This window comes from Esox lucius, chromosome 16 (genome assembly GCF_011004845.1).
Source record: "Esox lucius isolate fEsoLuc1 chromosome 16, fEsoLuc1.pri, whole genome shotgun sequence".
NCBI classification, from domain to species: Eukaryota; Metazoa; Chordata; class Actinopteri; order Esociformes; family Esocidae; genus Esox; species Esox lucius.
In genome coordinates this window covers 25346183-25367429 of record NC_047584.1, presented here as the reverse complement: position 1 = coordinate 25367429, position 21247 = coordinate 25346183, and the positions used below count along the sequence as shown (strand labels likewise).

General features: G+C 43.0%; 1 protein-coding gene across 1 annotated transcript; it reads right to left on the bottom strand.

Moving 5' to 3' along the window:
* Positions 1 to 872: 872 nt before the first annotated feature.
* wars2 (tryptophanyl tRNA synthetase 2, mitochondrial) lies at positions 873 to 20832 on the bottom strand. The gene is made up of 6 exons (XM_029125789.2): positions 20702 to 20832; positions 7492 to 7749; positions 5204 to 5284; positions 3351 to 3433; positions 3114 to 3232; positions 873 to 1515 (listed from the first exon to the last, which is right to left on the bottom strand). Exons 1-6 carry the CDS (start codon positions 20804 to 20806, stop codon positions 1067 to 1069), a joined length of 1095 nt encoding a protein of 364 aa, XP_028981622.1. The 5' UTR covers positions 20807 to 20832; the 3' UTR covers positions 873 to 1066.
* Positions 20833 to 21247: the final 415 nt, after the last annotated feature.

Genomic DNA, 21247 nt, shown 5'->3' with positions numbered 1-21247 from the left:
GAGACAAAAATAGAGCTTTTTGGTCTAAACTCCACTCCCCGTGTTTGGAGGAAGAAGAAGGATGAGTACAACCCCAAGAACACCATCCCAACCGTGAAGCATGATATGGAAACTTCATTCTTTGGGGGTTGCTTTTCTGCAAAGGGGACAGGACGACTGCACCATATTGAGGGGATGATGGATGGGGCCATGTATCGTGAGATCTTGGCCAACAACCTCCTTCCCTCAGTAAGAGCATTGAAGATGGGTCGTGGCTGGGTCTTCCAGCATGACAACGACCCGAAACACACAGCCAGGGCAACTAAGGAGTGGCTCCGTAAGAAGCATCTCAAGGTCCTGGAGTGGCCTAGCCAGTCTCCAGACCTGAACTCAATAGAACATCTTTGGAGGGTGCTGAAAGTCCGTATTGCCCAGCGACATCCCCGAAACCTGAAGGATCTGGTGAAGGTCTGTATGGAGGAGTGGGCCAAAACCTGGTCAAGAACTACAGCAAACTTATGATCTCTGTAATTGCAAACAAAGGTTTCTGTACCAAATATTAAGTTCTGCTTTTCTGATGTATCAAATACTTATGTCATGCTACAAAATGCAAATTAATTACTTAAAAATCATACAATGTGATTTTCTGGATTTTTGTTTTAGTTTCCGTCACTCACAGTTGAAGAGTACCTATGATAAAAATGACAGACTTCTACATGCTTTGTAAGTAGGAAAACCTGCAAAATCGGCAGTGTATCAAATACTTGTTCTCCCCACTGTATCCCACCCACTGATAGGTGCCATGATAACGAGATGATCAGTGTTATTCACGTCACCTTGTTATCGGTTGGTTGATCGGTGTATGTGTGTGTAATAAATACATTGCTTAAAGAGAGTCCTCAGAGATTTCACAGACAGCACATTTTAAATGCATCTATTTATTATGTAAATAAAAATATATTGCAAGCAATTAACGCAAGGCACCAAGCTTCATGAATGGAAACAATGTACGTAATACAAGCACAGTCGATGAAGCACCGGGTGAGCCTTCCAGTCCACGAACACTAGAGTCACAGCGTCTTCAGTCTCAGCAGAAGCCTACTCTGTGGTGAACCTCCTTGAGGACCGGTGCAGCCAGCTCCCTGGCTCTGCTGGCCCCATCGGCCAAAATCCTCTCCAGGTGCCCCCTGTCCCCCCTCAGTCTATCAATCTCCTCCCTGATCGGTGTGAGGCGCAGCACCACAGCCTCTGCCACCAGCTGTTTGTATTTCCCCGTGTCCAGACCCCTTGCCTGGCACACGGCCTCCTCCACCGTGCACCCTGCCAGCGCGGCATGCATCAGCACCAGGTTAGACACGCCCGGTCGAGCCTGGGGGTCAAAGGTCACCTCCGAGATGAAGTCGGTGACGGCGCGGCGGATCTTCAGGGAGATGATGTCTGGCGAGTCCGTGAGGTAGACGGTGGCCATATTCTGTGGATCTGACTTGGACATTTTAGACGAGGGGTCGCGTAGGGATTTCAGCTTGCGAGTGGAGCCTGTTTGAAATGGAAGAAAATAGGCCTTGTTATGGGTGGGACTGACATGTCTGTACATTACTATTGTCAAGGTGTATGTACGTGATACCACTGTATCTGATGAAGAGATGAGTCCCTTTGTAATAATGTCTCAATGAAAACCAGGCATTATTTTACCAATGGGGGTAAGGGGAAAAGACATGGTCCCTTTCCTAATGAATTCTTGGTTCTAGGGTGATTTAGGAGGATCAGGTTTTGATTGGGTTTCAAAGAGTTGGCTCGTGATGGACAGTTCTGTCAGAAGTTGCTGCTCTCCAGTCTCTTTCCCACAAACAGTCCAGTGGAATGCAGCCAAACAGAGCACACGAAGACAGCATCAGTCATCTTGAGGACATACCCCTTTCCGCCTCCCCAAGTCTATTATCACTTTATTTCTCAGATATACGAAGAAAGGAATGGTCCTTTAATCAAAGTTCCATTGCACGCATGGCTGGTTACATCTTGTGCTTTTATGATCGTGATAATGAAGCAGAATAAAAGGGGATCTCAGAGTGGTGTTCGGTATCCATCAGCCATGTGTCTTTGTAACTGTGTCCATCTGGATGTGTGAATCAAAATGACTTTATCTATGTGGTTTTAATAACTATTCACAGCACGGACATTTTCACATTGTGTTGCAGTACACAGTGTGATTGACAAGGGTTTCATTCAAATTGACGGGGATAAAAAAACATTAAAACCAATGTACCTGGACTAGATATGGTGTCCCTGCAGAGTTACTGGAACCAATGCTAAAGATTAGCAAAAAAAAAGGCTATAAAAAAAGTGAGACAAAATGTTGTTGACCTTCATAAATGAGGCAATAGCAAAATGTATACTGAAGGTATTTTTTTTATATTTATCAAAGCAATAATCAAGGAGATTAATGACCTAGTTATGATGAACCTGCCAGGAAAACGACATACGCGAATTTTGCCCCCACACACAGTGAGGAGGGCGGTTCAAAAAGCACATGTTATTCCAAGGATCACAGTTCAGTTGAAGAAGTTGTCTTCAAAACTACAATAGACACCACACCCATGCCAACAAGCTATTTGGACATTTTGCCAATACTCTGATCTGACAATAGAAACTGGTTCCAATCAAACTTCCAATGACATTCAGTAAACTAAAGGTGCTGACATTTGTCTTGATGAGAGGCTTTTTTTGTAGACATTGTCAAATTAACGAAGTTCAACTTCTTTTTTTTTTTTTTTTTTTACCTCAATTAAAGGGTATTTTTTTTAACAACAAAAAAGTTCCCAGTCTTTGCTGATGTAAAACATACCCTTTTGCAGCCACCAGCATACCTGGCATAAAAAACTGACATAAAGCTTGTCATGTAGGTTTCTTTGCAGTATCTCGTAATTTTTTTGATGTACATTGGATGCATGTTTCATTGAACTTTTCACAAAAGAGCCCCTTCCTTCCTGTTCTGCAGCTTAGCGCACGAGAAAGACAGTCAGCAACATACAGAGAGATGGATGAGCAAAACATGCACGTTTATGAGAGAGAGGGTAAAGGACATGTACTTCACTGCCCATGTCCTCAGACAGAACCACGGAGTGGTGGCAACTTACTAAGCAGAGCACGCGGCTCAGGGAAGAAGTCTCCGTACATGTGGTTGAAGATACGGGCCAGGTCTTGGGCCAGCTCCAGGTGTTGGACCTGATCTTCTCCTACTGGAACGTGAGTGGACCTGTCACATGATAGCAACACCCCACACGTACTGATTTAAAAACAGACGCATACAATGTTCATTCACTTGCCGGAGCTCATCCACAGTAGTCGATTAGAAAAGCTGTGACTGATCTCACTTGTAGAGGAGAATATCTGCAGCCTGCAGGACAGGGTATGTGTACAGTCCCACGCTCCCCTCATTGTTTTGCTTACTCTTCATCTAGACCGGGAAAGAAAGATAGAGGTATGGCAAGAAGAGAAAGAAACATTGCCAGGAGAGAGAGAAATGGAAAAGACAAGGGATGAACGATAAAGTCGGTGAGCTTCTTATTAAAAAGGCACGTTGTCTCTTTACGAGAAATCAGCACTCTCACAAACTCACCATGGCTAAAATGTTCTGCCTGACGTGAACTCATGTGTTGAGTAAACAAAATCTGGGGGTTTTTTTTTGTGTTTTTCTCCCAGCCTTGTAGAACATGAACTCTGCTGGTCGTCCATTCCTTCCCTCTGGCCTCTTAGTAAACTGCATGTGGCCACGCAAATCACTGTCATTACGAGAACATTAAAACAGATCTGGCAGGTGAGGAGGATCTGCTAAACATGTGAGAGGAAATGAAGGAAGAAATGGGAGGATACCGTTTGCCTTCCCAATCGTGTGCCTCGGCCACTGACATCAGGGCATAATTTACAGCAACGGATTGTTCCCAGGCAGGTCAAGTCAGCCGCACGCGTCCCAGGACAAGGGAGTCGAGTGTTGACGAGCATGGGCAAACAAGCTCCACTGAAAATAAAACCTTTGTCAATTATAACTGTTGACCGTTTCCTCATGTTTGCAGCATTTGGTCCACGTGGAGATATTATCAGCCAGCCCCTGGACCTGTTTCACTGGGGCCTTCTGGTATCGAGCAACTCTCTCTCTCTCCCCTCCACTACTACTCCACCATCTCTCTCTGTTATACTAAATGTAAAAACAAATGGCGGGACTATACAGCACTTAATCTTTGTTCATCTCCCATTATCTACTTTTAACATACTGTAACTGTAAATGTGTCCACCAGCCGTATATCCATGTATATTATATGCTCACCAGCCGTACAATATACTTGTATTTACATTTGTATATTGTCTACTTATGTTGCCTACGACTAGCAGCACCTTTACACTAAGTAACAGAGTGCGTGTACATGTCATTAATGAATAAAGGTAAATCTTACTCTGACTCCACATGTCAGAGTCAAACAGAGGAGGTTCTCAGCTTTCAGTAGATATATTACACTACTTATTTTAAGCTCGTAAGTAGCAAAATATGACTTTGCGATATAGCTTCAGACTTGAACAAATGCGATGTTTTTCAGGACATTACTTTAAACGGTTAAGACTAGAACCCAAAATAGATTTGTCTTGGAAATTATTGCACACGTTTTTTTTTTTCTCTGTTTACCCCCCAAAACGTTCCTATAAATCCTAAGATTTTAACCCAAGACATTCACTGGATTTGAGCGTGTGCATCAATACTGTAATACAACATGTTAGAGGAAACTTAATTTGTTTTATTATGACCGCAGAAGTCTATCACTTACACTTAAAATTCCCAAGAAATAAGATGACTAGAACCTTAAGGTTTTGTGGTACCAGCCCCATTACACTGTTGACCTGCCGGCAACACAGGTTGAACAGGAATTTTCTGACTGGATCTTCGACTGCGAAGTATAATCCACATCTTGGTTGCTTTCTTGAAGTAAGGATTTTATCAATCAACGAAAGGCCCGGTTTAGGGTTTAAACAACCCAGGAAAAGGTTTAGGGTTTAAACAACCCAGGAAAAGGTTTAGGGTTTAAAATGTAGTCGGAGCTCCAGTCTGCTAAGGCTTCTTGCAGCACTGCCTTATGGGAAGTTGTGATTTCCTAGAAAGATCTGTTCCCATGTAAACTCACCCAGTGGCTGTATCAGTGTGTGTTCTGTACCACGGGAGTCTCCGGTCGTTACTCACCTTCCATTGAGGCAGATGTCTGAGACGGGGCATACTGGTGAGACAGCCGAATATCCAAGACAGTTCTGCATGTTCTGAGACCTGTGGAGAGGCGAAACCACACAACCAGTCAGTCATCCTGGCCACAGCCAAAATATTCTTTATTGTAGTATTATTTTATAGTCAGGCCACCTGTACAATGAAATAATTGTCAACATCAACAAACATAAGTAAAAAAAAATTTGGATCCTCTAGGGACAGGTGGTGGTGACTCTCCGGCCCCACCATGTGGCAGAGATAGGCACTACAATGGGTCCACTATTTCAGCATGCCATAACAGGTGCTCTGTGACCTCACTGCATCACACAACAACCACCCCATCGCTCACACTCGCTCTCCTCCCAACTTAATCTGTCTACTTCTCTCTCCCTCAATATTTCTCTCAAATACACACACCCACACACACCCACACACACAGGTCTGGCAAACAACTCTCAATACAGACAAAAATATGCAAAGTCCTTCTTCTTCAGAATATTAAAGTTTATGGGTGCTGGCAAAGTGGCAGTCATCCCTATCCACTTAAAGCAGATCCTAAAGGGTCTGTGTCAACTCCACAGCAAGGACTAGTTTTACAGACTTGAGGCGTTTAAGGATTTATTAAACACTCTAGATGTGAGATAGGACAGATCTTAATGAAACCATGGTGAGAAAGGCATCTTTACTGAACTTGAATACACAGATGCATTCAAATACATTTGATTAAAATGCAACACTTCACATTGAATGTAATATTTGCTGGAGTATTTAAAACAAAGATGTTACTAGTAGTGTTTTTCATTACAGGATGATTGAGGAACTTATATGCCAATGACAAGAGCTATGATCTGACTTGCAAGTTATTCATTACACAGTAGATAACAATCCCCATTTTACTCCATTAGAAGGAGAGAGCTATGACATTCCAATAAATCCTATAGCTTTGGGGATCTACATCAAGAGATGATGGAACTTAAATATGTTTTTTCTATCACACACACATACACGCATACACACACACACACACACACACACACACACACACAACTCAATTTCAAGCTGAAGGCCTTAATTTAAGACACAATTGATTTCAGGATTTTTTTCCCCCAATGAAGTCAAATGTTTTCTTTGGACAGTACGGGTATTTGTACATGTGTAATAGACTCAGGCTCATGTGTTCAATGGGAGGTCTCTATTGCTGCCAAGATATGTGGCATAAAGCTAAACAGGAATAAAAATAGAGCTGTGTGTGTGTGTAAAATCACAGATGGACCACACATTAACAAAACACAAAAAGCACTTGCTGACACACACACACACGTCCGGAGAAAAGGACATATCCATCCTGGTTACACTACTTTTCCTGAAAAGTGGATAAAGAAAAGAAAAACCTGAAGTTGTGCATACGGTCAATATATCATTATCCTCCTCCTCTGAGGTAAATGTTGGTTTCTAAGTGTGTGTGTTTTCATAATCCCTGTGAATTCGCAGAGCACACAGAGAAGATAAGGATCGCAGAGATAAAATAAGCGTTTTAAAGCTGCCTGCGTTACGTTAACATTGACAGCCTGCCATCATAAAATAAACATTCCAACATGGATGTGGTCCCAGCTGATTCCTGATGACATGCTGGGAAACACAGCCAAGGCAGTCGACTCAGACCGCCAAGTAACAAACACACCCAGCTCTTTTCACCTGTTTGCAAAGCCACATCAGAATACGGGCGCAGACCGCATGTACTTACTGAACTTGTGAGGACACTAAAGACAAGGAACATCTGACCTTGTGGTATTTTGCCAGTCCCCGTAAGGAGAAAGATTCAGGGGTTGGGGTTAAGTTGGCATTTACAATGGAGGTCGGGTGTGTAATTGGGATTAGGGATGTAAAACACAAAATAGATGGGTTGTCTGGTGTGTGTGTGAGTCTGTGTCTGTGTTTTTGCTTTAAAATATTTGTGGGACTAACAAAAATCCTCAATTGTATAGTAAAATGTGTATGTTTCTGTTTAAAATGTTTGAAGTGTAGTCACGTGAATCAATCAGTCAAATGTATTCATAAAGCGCTTTTTACAACAGCAGTTGTCACAAAATGCTATTACAGAAACACCCGTCCTTAAACCCCAAAGAGCAAACAACAGTAGTGTTGAACAGATACAGTACAAACATACATAAGGTAAAGACAATTCAACAACATTTTCACTTGCCAGTTCCCTCAGCACAGTTAAACAACAATGAAAATAGTGTGTGTGTGTGTGTGTGTGTCTGACTAACCTGTGACTGCTTGAACAGGATCGATCTCTCTGGGTCAATGCCACAGGCCAGCAGGCTGGCAGCCATGTCCAGTGTGTTGACCCGAAGAAGGGCGGCGTCCTGTGGCTGAGTGATGGAGTGCAGGTCCACAATGCTGTAGACCACCGAGGGGTACTGGCCCTGCAGGGACACCCAGGTCTCCAAAGTCCCCAGGAAGTTCCCGAGGTGGGGGACTCCCGTGGGCTGGATCCCTGAAAACACGCGACCACGTGGAGCCTCCTGGAGACGGGGGGGGGGGGGGGGGGGGGGGGGGGGGCGAAGAAAAAGAGGGTTGGAAGTCAGAGTTGTTGCAGGAAATTGGGCTTTCATGGATTAACTGGTGAGAAGACTTAAGAGATGTAACTTGAGACCAAATTAACAACATGATAGAGGAAAGAAAAGTGCAAATGTGAAAAGGAGAGAAAGAAAATATAAAAGTAGCCAGCAGTGGTGTTTGTAGTTTGCCAATTTGCAGACTGGGAGGCATAGGCTGTACTTCTGTAACTGAGATGCTAAATAACAGGTTATGGGAACCCGATCTAGCCAAGACAATATAGAACATCTCCAGCCAGTCAGTGAGGACACAGGACCACCTATGAACGCAGTGCAGACTGTCCTGTTGACCAGAAAGGGGTCCACTTGCCCAAATAAATATATAGATCAAAGGGACAATCATCACTTTAACATGTACTTTTCCTACATGTGCGGAAGAAAACATTGTATGCAGCACAGACATGTGCCAATCTCTACAACTAATAAAAGGCAAATTCATTATTGAGCCCTGTAATACATTTTTATCATGTTGGTCTGTTCTAAAGCCTCAGGACCATAGTATTTAATCCAGCAAAACAAATGTCAACACAAAACCAAACAATGTTTCCTATCAGGGAACACAACCACAAAGCTAAATGTGCTGCAATCTGGTCCTTCCTATATCCAGAGTACACCATGATAAACTATATGACCTATATGAATAAAAATAGAAAGTCAGAGAGGATGAAATATGTATGTATGTGTGTGAGTGTGTGAGTGTGTGTGTGTGTGTGTGTGTGTGTGTGTGTGTGTGTGTGAGAGAGAGAGTGTGAGTCTTAGAGAGAGGTCACATCCAAGAGCACCATACCCCACAGCATATCAGAAAACAAAGGTCTTATTTTACAGCCTTGGTGTGGGTTGAGGAATGGGCTCTTTCCCCTCTAAGAGACAGAGAGATCACTCTTCGCTTTCGTATCTGTGGGCAAATAGTGTTTCTGATTCTTCTGGGTTTTGGCAGCCTCGGGTCTGGCATCGGCCTACTCCCATAAGACTTGGCATGGATAAAGTCGGCTAGCTTCTGGCCTCGGTCCATTCCTACTAGCCATGGCATTTGGCCCAGCCTGCAGTACACTGTGGTGGCAGTAAAGAGGGAAGGGGAGTAGCATGGAGCAGGACGTGGAACTTCACTTATGACTTTCCCCTTATTTTTGGGGCCAAAAACACTGAACAAAATTACATTTATCAGGAGCTGAACTCAAAGATCTAAGACTAAGTACACAAGAGGCCTATTTCTCCCAAATATTGTTCACAAATCTGTCTAAATCTGTGTCAGTGCGCACTTCTCCTTTGCCAAGAAAATCCATCCACCTCACAGGTGTGGCATATAAAAATGCTGATTAGACAGCATGATTATTGCACAGGTGTGCCTTAGACTGGCCACAATAAAAGGCCACTCTAAAATGTGCAGTTCCATCACACAGCACAATGCCACAGTTGTCGCATGTTTTGAGGGAGCGTGCAATTGACATGCTGACTGCAGGAATGTCCACCAGAGTGGTTTCCCGTGAATTGAATGTTCATTTCTCCACTATAAGCCTTCTCCAAAGGCGTTTCAGAGAATTTGGCAGTACATCCAACCGGCCTCACAACCGCAGACCACGTGTAACCACACCAGCCCAGGACCTCCACATCCAGCATATTCACCTACACGATCGTCTGAGACCAGCCACCCAGACAGCTGCTGCAACAATCGGTTTGCATAACAAAAGAAATGAGTGGGCAAATGCTCACATTCGATGGCATCTGGAGAGGTGTTCTCTTCACGGATGAATCCCAGTTTTCACTGTACAGGGCATATGGCAGACGGCGTGTATGACGTCGTGTCGGTGAGCGGTTTGCTGATGTCAATGTTGTGGATCGAGTGGCCCATGGTGGCGGTGGGGTTATGGTATAGGCTCGCTTGTGTTATGGACAATGAATAATGGTGCATTTTATTGATGGCATTTTGAATGCACAGAGATACCGTGACGAGATCCTGAGGCCCATTGTTGTGCCATTGATCCACGACCATCACCTCATGTTGCAGCATGATAATGCACGGCCCCATGTTGCAAGGATCTGTACACAATTCCTGGAAGCTGAAAACATCCCAGTTCTTGCATGGCCAGCATACTCACCAGACATGTCACCCATTGAGCATGTTTGGGATGCTCTGGATCAGTGTATATATGACAGCGTGTTCCAGGTCCTGCCAATATTCAGTAACTTCGCACAGCCATTGAAGAGGTGTGGACCAACATTCCACAGGCCACAATCAACAGCCTGATCAACTCTACGCAAAAGAGATGAATTGCACTACATGAGGCAAGTGGTGGTCACACCAGATACTAACTGGTTTTCAGACTCCCCCAGACCCAACCAATACAGTGAAACTACACATTTTAGAGTGGCCTTTTATTGTGGCCAGCCTAAGGCACACCTGTACAATAATCATGCTGTCTAATCAGCATCTTGATATGCCACTCCTGTGAGGTGGATGGATTATCACGGTAAAGGAGAAGTGCTCACTAACACCGTTTTAGATTTGTGACCAATATTTGAGAGAAATAGGCCTTTTGTGTTCATAGAGAAAGTCGTAGATCTTTGAGTTCAGCTCATGATAAATTGGGGGAAAAATTGTTGCGTTTATAATTTGTTTCAGTGTAGATTATTCACCAGCACAATGCTTCTGTTAAGCAAAAAAGCATAAACAATTCTTCAACGGGACCAGTTTTTTAATGTTAAAATGAACTGCTTGCTATGCGAGTGTGAATAATATGTTCTCTCAAGCCATAGTTTACACTTGGAATTTTATCTATGTACTTCTTTTCACTCTAAAAAGGACAACAGGTGTCAAACAATGCCGGGCTGCAAAATCGTGTTGAAACTCATGCTGTGTAATTTGAGATGCAATCACTGAAATTCTTTATCTTTACGAATCTTTCAAAAAAAAATTATATGAAGTGACATCTCTCATACACTCAACAAACAGCAACAATAATTACTGTCAGTTTCTTGAATCAGATTACTGCTGTTCTGAGGCCAGTCCTGCCCACTTTGTCTCCGTCGGTTGGGCATAAGGTATCTGAAAATCACTGCTCTCTGGGATCAGATCCCAGATCATTAAAACGTGAGCACTCAATGCAGACAGGCAACTGTGATTATGTCATCACTACATCGGAGTTCCGACCCAAGATTGTAGCCAAGCGAGGACAATCTCAAGGCTACAAGTCAATCGCCAGAGACCTCGATGTTCTTGTTAACACCGTTTATAACAACAAACAGGAAGCTGAAGGCTCATTCTACTACAGCCAACCTCCCTGTGCGTGGCTGTAAGCAACACTCTGATGGAAGATCCCAGCAAAGCCTTGTTTGAGTGGTTGAGAAAGCGCCTAGATCTACCTCCACATGGATTAAAGCTGACTTTCAGACCCAAGGTAGTTTCAACTTGCACCTTGCGTGGCTAACTCACTGAAACCGGCTTGTATGGAAGGACACTGGGGAAGAACCCTCCAAAAGAGATTAGCCTAACTTAATTTTTCCAAAACACGTCACAATCCTCTGGGCGAATATCCCGTGGACAGATGAGACCAAAGTAGTTTTACCCTAACCCAAAGTGAAGTTTCACCCTAAACCAAAGTAAAGTTTGTAAAAACATGTATTTCGAAATATCTGGATATTTTTAAAGAAGTATTATACCATTTCACTAATAAAATGATGTTCAGTGCACATCACTAAAACGAAATCCCATTGAAAACATGTGGAAGGGGCCAACTACCAGCAACAGAGCCACACGTCCTTTATGAAAATGTGACAAGCAGAATTGTATTGTCCCGTACATTTGAGAAATGTACCGGACACATGCACTATGACCTAATAAAAAATGCTAATACAGGCCAATGTTTTTCAAAGGAGGTTGTTTGGCATATTAATGGAGGGTTTGTGGCGGATCATTTTTAACGGCAAAAAGACAGCTACAAGCGGGCTAACGGAAGCCATGGTGCAGAGGTTCAGGAAGCTCAACCACGGCTGTAGGAAGCCTTGATTGCAGTAATTTTGGCCAAAGGCCGTTACCAAATATTGAGTCTAGGGTGTCAATAACGGAGTCAAAGTCCCTTCTGTTCATTTTCTGCTTTAAAAGGAAATATCTCCTGAACCAAAACAAAGGTCCTCTAACTGTAACATTGAAATAAAGAACTGCAAAGACCAAATGCTTTCCAACGTAATTTCCAACGTATTGTTTGAGACAATTGTGAGTTACTTTAAGAAAGTGCAAAGGTGCCAATACCTTGGGCCACGACTGCAACTGTAACAGAGCCAACGACGCTGAGGGCCCCTTAAGAGGTGTCAGAAGTGATTTGGGTGTAGACGGCCTGAATCTGGCTCATGCGTGTTCTCGCCTCGGTCTGACACGCCAAACGCATGTTACCCCCGCTCAACCTTTCCCGGGGGAAGCCATTAGCCATGCAGGCATGTTAATAGTGTCATTTGAGACAATCGCAAGCTAACAGTCAACCGTAACCGATAACTAGGCAATCAGGTTATCATACATCACATCGCAGCCGCCTGCCTGACATGCTGCTGTGTAGCATTTCGTCAGAGAAAAGACAACCTTTTAACATGCTCCAACGGTTACGAGAGAGATAGTCAAATATTGACAATAGGATTAGTGTAATTTAAGGCAAACTATATTTATTTTAGGGGTTGCCATTGCCGGACAAGACCAGAGATATATGCATTTGAAACTGTATACCGTCAAACAAGGAAAAATAAAAACTAAACGGGGACGAAAATACTAAAAAGTTTTCGTTTAAAGTTTCTGAAGCAAAATTATCAACATAACCTGCATTATGAATGCAATCTAGACTCTGCGCTAGATGAAGTCTTATCCATACAAAACCTCTTACCCATTCATAACCCTCAACCCGGCCCACTTCAGTTTTTTTTTACCACATTCACATCTCTCACATTCTATTTTTTTCTCGTCAGGCGTCCTTTACTTTGGTCCATCTCGCTCTCTTCTATCCATTGGGGGCCGGCTGATGACACCGTCGCAGAACCTTTGGGTGTTCTCTCATTATTGGTTCAGACTGGCGCGACGCCGTCCAATCACAGCGTAGCCTACGTGATGACGGGTTTCTTCAATCCACGTCTAACATATGGTAAAAACATAACACACGGTGTGTGTGACATTAACGCCACCAGCTAGAGGGATTACTTACACTTACAGGCCATGTTCTCACACTCTCCAACACTTACCGGGAATGTATGTTTGTTCGTGACACGTGTGTAAGAACATTATGTTAAGAAACAGTATGGTGATAGTGTTATAGGAATGTGTCTGTGGACCCAAAGCAAGATTTTCAGGGTGTGACAAACTTCTTCAAGAGGCATTGCAGGTGGAAAAGCAAATCCCATCACCCAAACAACACTAACGATATTACCCAGCAACGTACCGTAATGTGCAACGCACGGCTTCTATTAAGCAGAAAAACCACAATCGTCTATTGGAAAAGATTCAGTTAGTTAGAAATACAGAACTGTTTTCTTTATTATGACCATTTTCCCCCCAAGAGAAGTCCTAAGGCCTTAATTCCATAGAAGAGCACAAGCCTCCTCTTTTTCCAAATTATTTTCCAACCCACATGTGAATAGTAGCATATGTACAGACGAGGAATGCCAGAAATCCTTTGTTAATTGACTGCAAAGTACATTGGGGTAACGTTTTTCCACTGGAATGTGTAATGACAATACAAGTACTGATCTTCTATGGAGCTTTTTTCGTAGAATCTCCAGGTGCTTCAACAGCCAAAAGCAACCATTTTTCTAGGAAGGGACAACCAAGACGTGGAATGCTGCATCCTCTAATGATGGAGACTGTCCAATCATGGGATGAGTGGAGAAGGTGGTCCGAGGACGATATAGTAAAGTGTCTTGGTCAAAGGAACAACAACAGGTTTTTTGTATTGGCATTGTTGGCTCTGGGATTCCAACCAGCAACCTTTCTCAAACCACTAGACATATCTATCGATCTGCAAAGCTCACCACCCAAAGATAATACACTGTCACCTTTTATTTCTGTCTGTTTCAACACGTTTTTACCCATTAAGAATAACAGCATTTTCAGAGTTCCAGAGTCCCCCAAGCCAGGTACTCCGCAGATGTGGGCCAGGACCTCATGCCCTCCTAAGTTCAAAACTGGGGAGAGACTGGGAAAATTCAGAAAATGCATTCCTCATATCAACAAGGATTTATAGTGGAGAAGGAGAACTTAGTGGAGAAGGAGAACTGACCCTACTCCCACAGCACAATAATATGGCAGCGTAAGACCTTGAGACTGAGACAGGGGGGTCCGGCGACACAGTGGCCCTATCTGGTGGAGGCCCCGGACAGGGCCCAACAGGCAGGAAATCAATCCACCCACATTGCCAAGCAGCAACCAAAGGGAGACCCACCAACCGCAACCACCCTGAATGAGGGCCGAGTATTGCCGGCAGAGTACAGCCCAATTGCACAAATGCGCAACAGAGAGACAACAACAAACCAGTGACTCCGCCTCCGAGAGGCATTTGAGGGAGGGCATCCCAATTTTTCTTGTTTTGGGGAGTTTCTGACTTCAGTCTCATCTTCAGCAAATCCCAATTTTGGATTTAAAACGTTCCCGTTTTTTTCTCATGATGAACTCCTTGGTTGCATTTGTTGTGTTTGGAGCCATTGTCCTGTTGCGATGTGAAGATTCCTCAAATGAGTCGGGCCACTGACCATCAGGCAGTCCTACATGAACCAGTGCTGATACTAAGCTAGTAATTCTACTTACCTAGAGGAAGATCATTAACTGTTACATTTATTTTTTTCTTTGTGATGAGTTTGGCGACAGATGAAATTAGCATATCACTAGCTAAGTAGAATTGTTGGGAATGTCAAGGTACAGTAGGCAGCTCCCATTCAAAAGCAAGGAAACTGCTTTAGAAATGGGTGATTGGTCATTTTTGTCCTGCTAAGTTGTACAGAACATATAAATCTATATTTTTAAAATCCTGCTAGGGTAATGATATGCTTACTTAATCCCCATACAGGAAGTTTAGAAGTAAAAATCTATGAGTTTGTCTGACTCAAAATCTCTCAGTGTCACTTTGAACTAGGCTCTCTCTTCCACTTTCAGACTTCCATTCTCAATAAAATTGCCTGGCTGCTGTCAGTATCTGTGTCTACACAGCCAACTCCATAAATCATGTGGTTGGATTGCATTGGGCAAGAGGCAGTGGCCCCTATTCCAGCATGCCAATTCCAAAACGTTTCAGCATTGCCACCAGGGGCACCGGCCACTCCCGCTGTGTACCGTCAACCCCTCCATGAGCCCATGGAAGCTCTCCAGATCCAACCCAGCGTGGGGAGCACCGGGCCAGGCCTAAGTGCCGGGGATTAGACCCTCTCTTGTATTTCTGTTTGTCCGTCTGGGTTCCCCTCTCTCTCTCCCACTGAGAAACAGACACACAGGGTCTAGTGTTCCCCCTTCATCGCTCTCCCTTCCTCCAACCCCACGCACCCCATTAACAGATACCATGCTGAACTGGCCCCTAGGAGGACTCGGTCCTGCCACTCCTCCATCCCTCTCCCTCCATCCCTCTTTCGCATAGGGACCTGTTAAAGCAGGCGACCTGCCGAGCCCCACTTCTGTGAGCTATTGAGCAGGAAATGGTGTTTAATGTACATCCTCTCTTAAAGAGGGTGATAGAGCTGTGTATGCGTGCGTGTGTGTGTGTGTGTGTGTGAGAAGCCTGTATCGGATTACACCCCTGCTAGAAACAAAGTGTGAATTACCACAGTGAAAACATGAGGGCAGAATGAAAGAATGAAGAAAATAAAGAAATAAGGGTAAAGCTACAGAGCAAGGAGGGTGCAGTGGAGGACTCAGAATGGGAATGAAAACCAACAAGTAAGTTTGGGTGAGGAGAGAGGGAGGGAGGTTCCTCCTCTATAAAAAGGAGATGTGAGGGGCATGGATGGAGAAGCGGGGCCCAAACGGACCGTTTGATTAAATCTGTGGTTGACGTGTGGGACAGGTGAGATTGATGAGGTTCCTCTGTGCTTCACACTGCGCAGAGAGCATGGGCCAGAGGGGGGAGAGGAACAGAACCCGGCAGTGTGGCGGGCCAGGGAACGGGGCCTGCTCACCCCGTGAGGTCCCCCGGCTGATTAATGGGGCTGGAGGCCCTTCAAAAACAGTGCTCCCTGAAGACAGAAACCAACAGCACTCCAAAAATAACCAGGAGACAGCCCAGCGAAGGCCTAGCTAACCTACCATAGAGATACAGATATGGCCGAGGCCTAAATCACAAAATTGAGCAATGGCCCAGGCCCATAAATTCAATAAAACAATGGCCTAAGACTAAGTAACCCCAATAACAACTACTACCCAGGACTAAGTAACCCCAATACAACTACTACCCAGGACTAATTAACCCCAATATAGCAATGTTGCAGGATTAATTAAGCCCAATAGAACTTTTAAACAGGACTAACTAACCCAATCAAGCAATGGCAGGGGACTAACCTGCACAAATGAGCAATGACCTAGGATTAACTAATCCCAACTGAGCAATGACCCAGGACTAAGTAACCCAACTGAGCAATGACCCAGGACTAACTAAGCAAATGTAGCTATAGGTGCCCAATTAGGAAACCAATACCTGGGACAAATTAGGTCATTGCCAATAGCATTTGGTACCAATAATAGGTCTTTGCGTTAAATAATGAGAGTTTTAAATTGCCCTCTAAACGCATTTCCTCACTCAAAGAGTTAATTTAGTTGTTTAATTTTTCTCCAAAGTCTTAGGGGTAACTTTAGTTTTCAAGTAGAACAAATAACACCAAGAGCACATTAAAGTCAGGAATCAGCAAAAACAACCTGGAGACACTTCATAAATGATTCAATCTATAATTATGGTAACACTCAGACCAGGGCTAATCTCTGCCAGGACTTTCTCTCCATCCCTCCCTCTCTCTCTCTCTGAAGAGTCCAGTAATTTCCTCCTTCACAAGCAGCGTCTGTTGACTTGAATGAGGCCCAAAAGTATGATATCAGATACTTGGTACATTTTAATTAAAAATGTCAGACCATATGTCCAAACCTCTGGGTCCACCGAGTATGACATGAAGTTGGGAAGCTTGTTAGACCACCTGGGGATTAACACGGACGCATTTAAGAGACTTAAACTTCTCTATTATTCCATTTAGGTACGTAAAAAAAAAAAGAGGAATTGCTGACATTCGGGGGGGAAGTTTGGACAAATGGCTAATGTGCGCAGCATTTGCGAGCCTAGCGGGCCAGTGACAGATGTAATTACCTTGTATGGAAGGGACTGGTGAGAATTAGTGGGCATTTCTGACATTTGAAAATAAATAGAGCAATTAATGAATGTACTCAACCTGAATTCCATAATGTTTGCTTGTTTCCCTCCTCCTTCCCATGTGGAGCTGGGGAGCTGTTCTAATGGTTTTAGCTGACACCACAGCGAGTGAACTTGGAAATGAGCACAGCACAGAGGCGAATTAGAAGTCACTTCTTTTTTCCTGGGGTTTGGGGCTGAGATGATTGATATCAGCCATTAGGACCACAGGCGAGTCAAGGAGCAGACATGGAGGAAGGAATGGAGCACCATGTTACACGGAGCTGTGAGGAATCTTCACGGCTGCCTAAAGCTGCTGCAGCAACAAATCTACACCCAGGTTACCCCCTCTGCCTCATCAACTGACTTAATATAAGTTCTGCCTACACCACACCCCGACCTGAAATAGATTTACCATTATGGCTTTCACAGGTCAGTTGTACATGAAAGTCCATCAACTGCCCGCAAACTCATGCTGGAAAAATGTTAATGAAAACATGCTGATACATTTAACGCTTGGGGTAAAAACGTTCAGTTCAACTAAAATATGAACTACTGTATGTCCCGTCCCATTACAGCCAACTCAGAGTTTTGGAGGTGCTTTCAATTAAAAGGTTTCCTGATTAACCATTTTGACGCAGAGTGAAATGACCTGGGTTTACAAAACTGTTATCCAGAAAATATGACAAAAATCATAATCTTTCTGGATAAAAACCTGTGATTGTTTTCAATGAAAAGGTCAAACTAAATTACTTCATCAAGCATTACTTTTTCTAGGACTGCTTGTCAGAGGCCTGTGAGTCCGGAGTAGATGCCACGACTCTCAAAGAGATTTTCAGATGGATCTTATTAGGCTAACTACCTACCATACTGACAGGTGATGTCAGTCTATACCCAGTCCTACCGAAACAGAGTTTATTTTTAAACGGCACATAAACCATAAGGGTATTATCATTATTAAGAATGTCACAGTATTATTCCAACCTCAGACCGTGTATATATGTACACACTTCTTTTTAATTGCACAGGACTTTTTAATTGCGTCAGGTGTATAAAGGCCAAGTCAAATGTCCTTGTCTACTCCGTAGGAGCCACATGGGTTATAGTTCATCTCTCTATTGGCCCACAGAGGTTCAGTGACTTTTAACAATCTTTCCAGCTCAATGCCTTTACGCACATCACACCTCCGGGCATTGTAAGCGTGTCCGTATTTGCCCGCAGTCGTCCACATTTGGAGAAAATTTAAACAAATGAAAACCAACACTTCATTTCTGATGTTATTCCTGGTAATGAAGCACTGCTGCGCTGCTTTCGGTTGCTTCACTGCGATCCCCACCCGCCTCTAGCATACACCTCAGCGTCTCGAGAGAAATCGGCTTAACAAAATACAGACGCGCATTCCGTTCCTCTGCACCACGAGGCAGTCATTAGGGCGTGCAGCTCGTACATCACCAAGTAAGACGCGTTGTGTGTAGGCTATGTCGGTGTGGCTCTAACTGGCACATAGTAACGCATAAAGTGCAGAATAATCAGGCCTTGATGTGCTAAAACACATTAACTGTTACCAGCACCAAGGGAATAGTTGTTTGATGGATTTAGCGATCCATGAGCTTGTGCAGGTTGCTAACAGCATTACGTGACACATAGGCTCAGCACTAAAACTTGCATTATTAGGTCCTAAGGTGTATTAATGACACATTTACATGATTTACATTTTTGATAGAGTTTCAAACAAAATTAGATGTTGTGCAACAGCAATCAACCAAATCAGCTGATTGAGCACAGGAACTATTTAATATATGATACATTGATAGGAGAACCATGCTTTTCAAAACAGAATACTTCAGTGTGCAGGATTTTAATCAAGCCCATTCTAGTGTTATCCACATGAGGGTTGCTGACTGACTGCATTAAGTGGTAGGTTAGAACAAAAAGGCTGAATGAATGGTACCCAGGTTGTTGCCTCATCACTGTACAATTAAATATGGAAATTAATTGAATAAAGCCTTCTAAACCTGACATTGCATGAACTTCACCGTGTCTTGTAACACCTGGTAACAGTTGTCTTGTAACATCTGGAAAGAGTTGTCTTGTAACACCTGGTAACAGTTGTCTTGTAACACCTGGTAACAGTTGTCTTGTAACACCTGGTAACAGTTGTCTTGTAACACCTGGTAACAGTTGTCTTGTAACACCTGGTAACAGTTGTCTTGTAACACCGGGTAACAGTTGTCTTGTAACACCGGGTAACAGTTGTCTGGCAACAAATGTAAACATTTATGATGCCCAAGGACCTCACACAATACATAGCTCGAAAAAACCAGAACATAGGCAATTAGCCAAAATTAGGAAACAATTTCAAGCAATGTAAACACCATGATACACACAGTGTCTGATGACCCTACAAGCTCCACACGACCAACTCTGATAACTAAAACAGGAGTAGCCATCCACAACCGATTGCTGGCATTTCCCACCAATATGGACAATATAAGGTGTTAGCTTGCCAGGAATTTCAGTCACACGCTAAACACGCTAACTATTATACTATCTTGTAAAAACTGTAAAATGACTAGTTAGCAACATACATGTTTTACAAGATAATAAACAAAAGCATACTTTTCACCATGCAGTGTACTTAAGAGGCTGCAGAGCTGAAAATAGCCGTTCTGGACAGATCAGACCAAGATTAACATACAAGGGTGACTACAAGATTGTGGAGGAAAAACTGTTAATCCCAAAGGTCTACTACATAACAACTCCCTCATGAAATATGGTGGAGGGGGTGCTATGGTTTGGCCATGTATGACTATAGATACCTTGACAAAACAATAACAACTTTTAAGGAGATTGACTGTCTACCCTCCTTTAAAAACTAAATACACTGAATGGTGTAGGGAATCATCTAAAAAATTATTGAAGATATATCTTTTTAAACATCCCAGAATGTTTCTTACAACTTTGTTACTTTAGTATTTTGATCAGAGGTAAATTATTTCCAAAATAGGCTATGAGTGTTGTTCAGCTCAGTGTTATACAAATTACAAAATAAAAAACTCTGTAGTGATTTGATGCGTACTTCTAATGCAACAGACATATTTACCACCTCTGTTAATCTCTGTTTTGAAAAGCTAATCCTAAATATGTACCAGGGGAACGAGCTTCAACAAGGCTTGAATATCCATCCATTTAACATTAATGTGTCGCCTATACTAGTCTAGCATAGATATGAAAACGATAAGTAACAACATCCATCTTGAATATCCATCCATTTAACATGAAAGTGTCGCCTATACTAGTCTAGCATAGACATGAAAAGGATAAGTAAAAACAAATCAGCACGAGGTGATAAAAAACTTTGAATAGATGCGCTGGAAGGTTTATCAGCTAGCAAAACTGTGACAGATTCTTGAACCTAAGGTTTCAACATCAGCACCATACTATTCCCTTCTATTTTAAACACTAGCTAAAAACGTAAAACATACAACAATTCTGCGTTTGAAACACACTACCTTTCTCTCCACACATTGTCCAGCGCAGAATAATCGTCTTAGAGAATGATGCTTTTGAATGACTGGGAAAAGACGTTTCACATTACCCATTATGGGCAGCGCCATCTTGGAACCTGACAAGGAAGGAACTACGGTGACTCCCTCAGCACAATCAGAGCGTTAAAGACAGAACAAAGTCAGTGGCCAAAAAACGATATACCTACACTGTGCATTTGTGTATGCTTTTTGGCTGGGCTGCTGGAAAATATTTTAGCTTGTGTCCGGTTCTTTTCATTGTTTGAAAATATGATTTGGAGTTTAGCTGAATTAAGTAAAAAACGTTTTTAAACAGAATAAGCACGGAATACATGTACACATTTTACTTGCTACTTGATGCATCATGCCTGAGAACAGTTCTTAGCTGTGGTATATTGGTTATATATCTTTGTTCTTTATTGCTCATATATTTGGGCAGAATATTACTATACCTTTATTAAAAAAAAAAATGTTGCATTTAAAATAAGTTTAAGATGTGAAAAAAATTTTTTTAGACGTTTGTAGTATCTT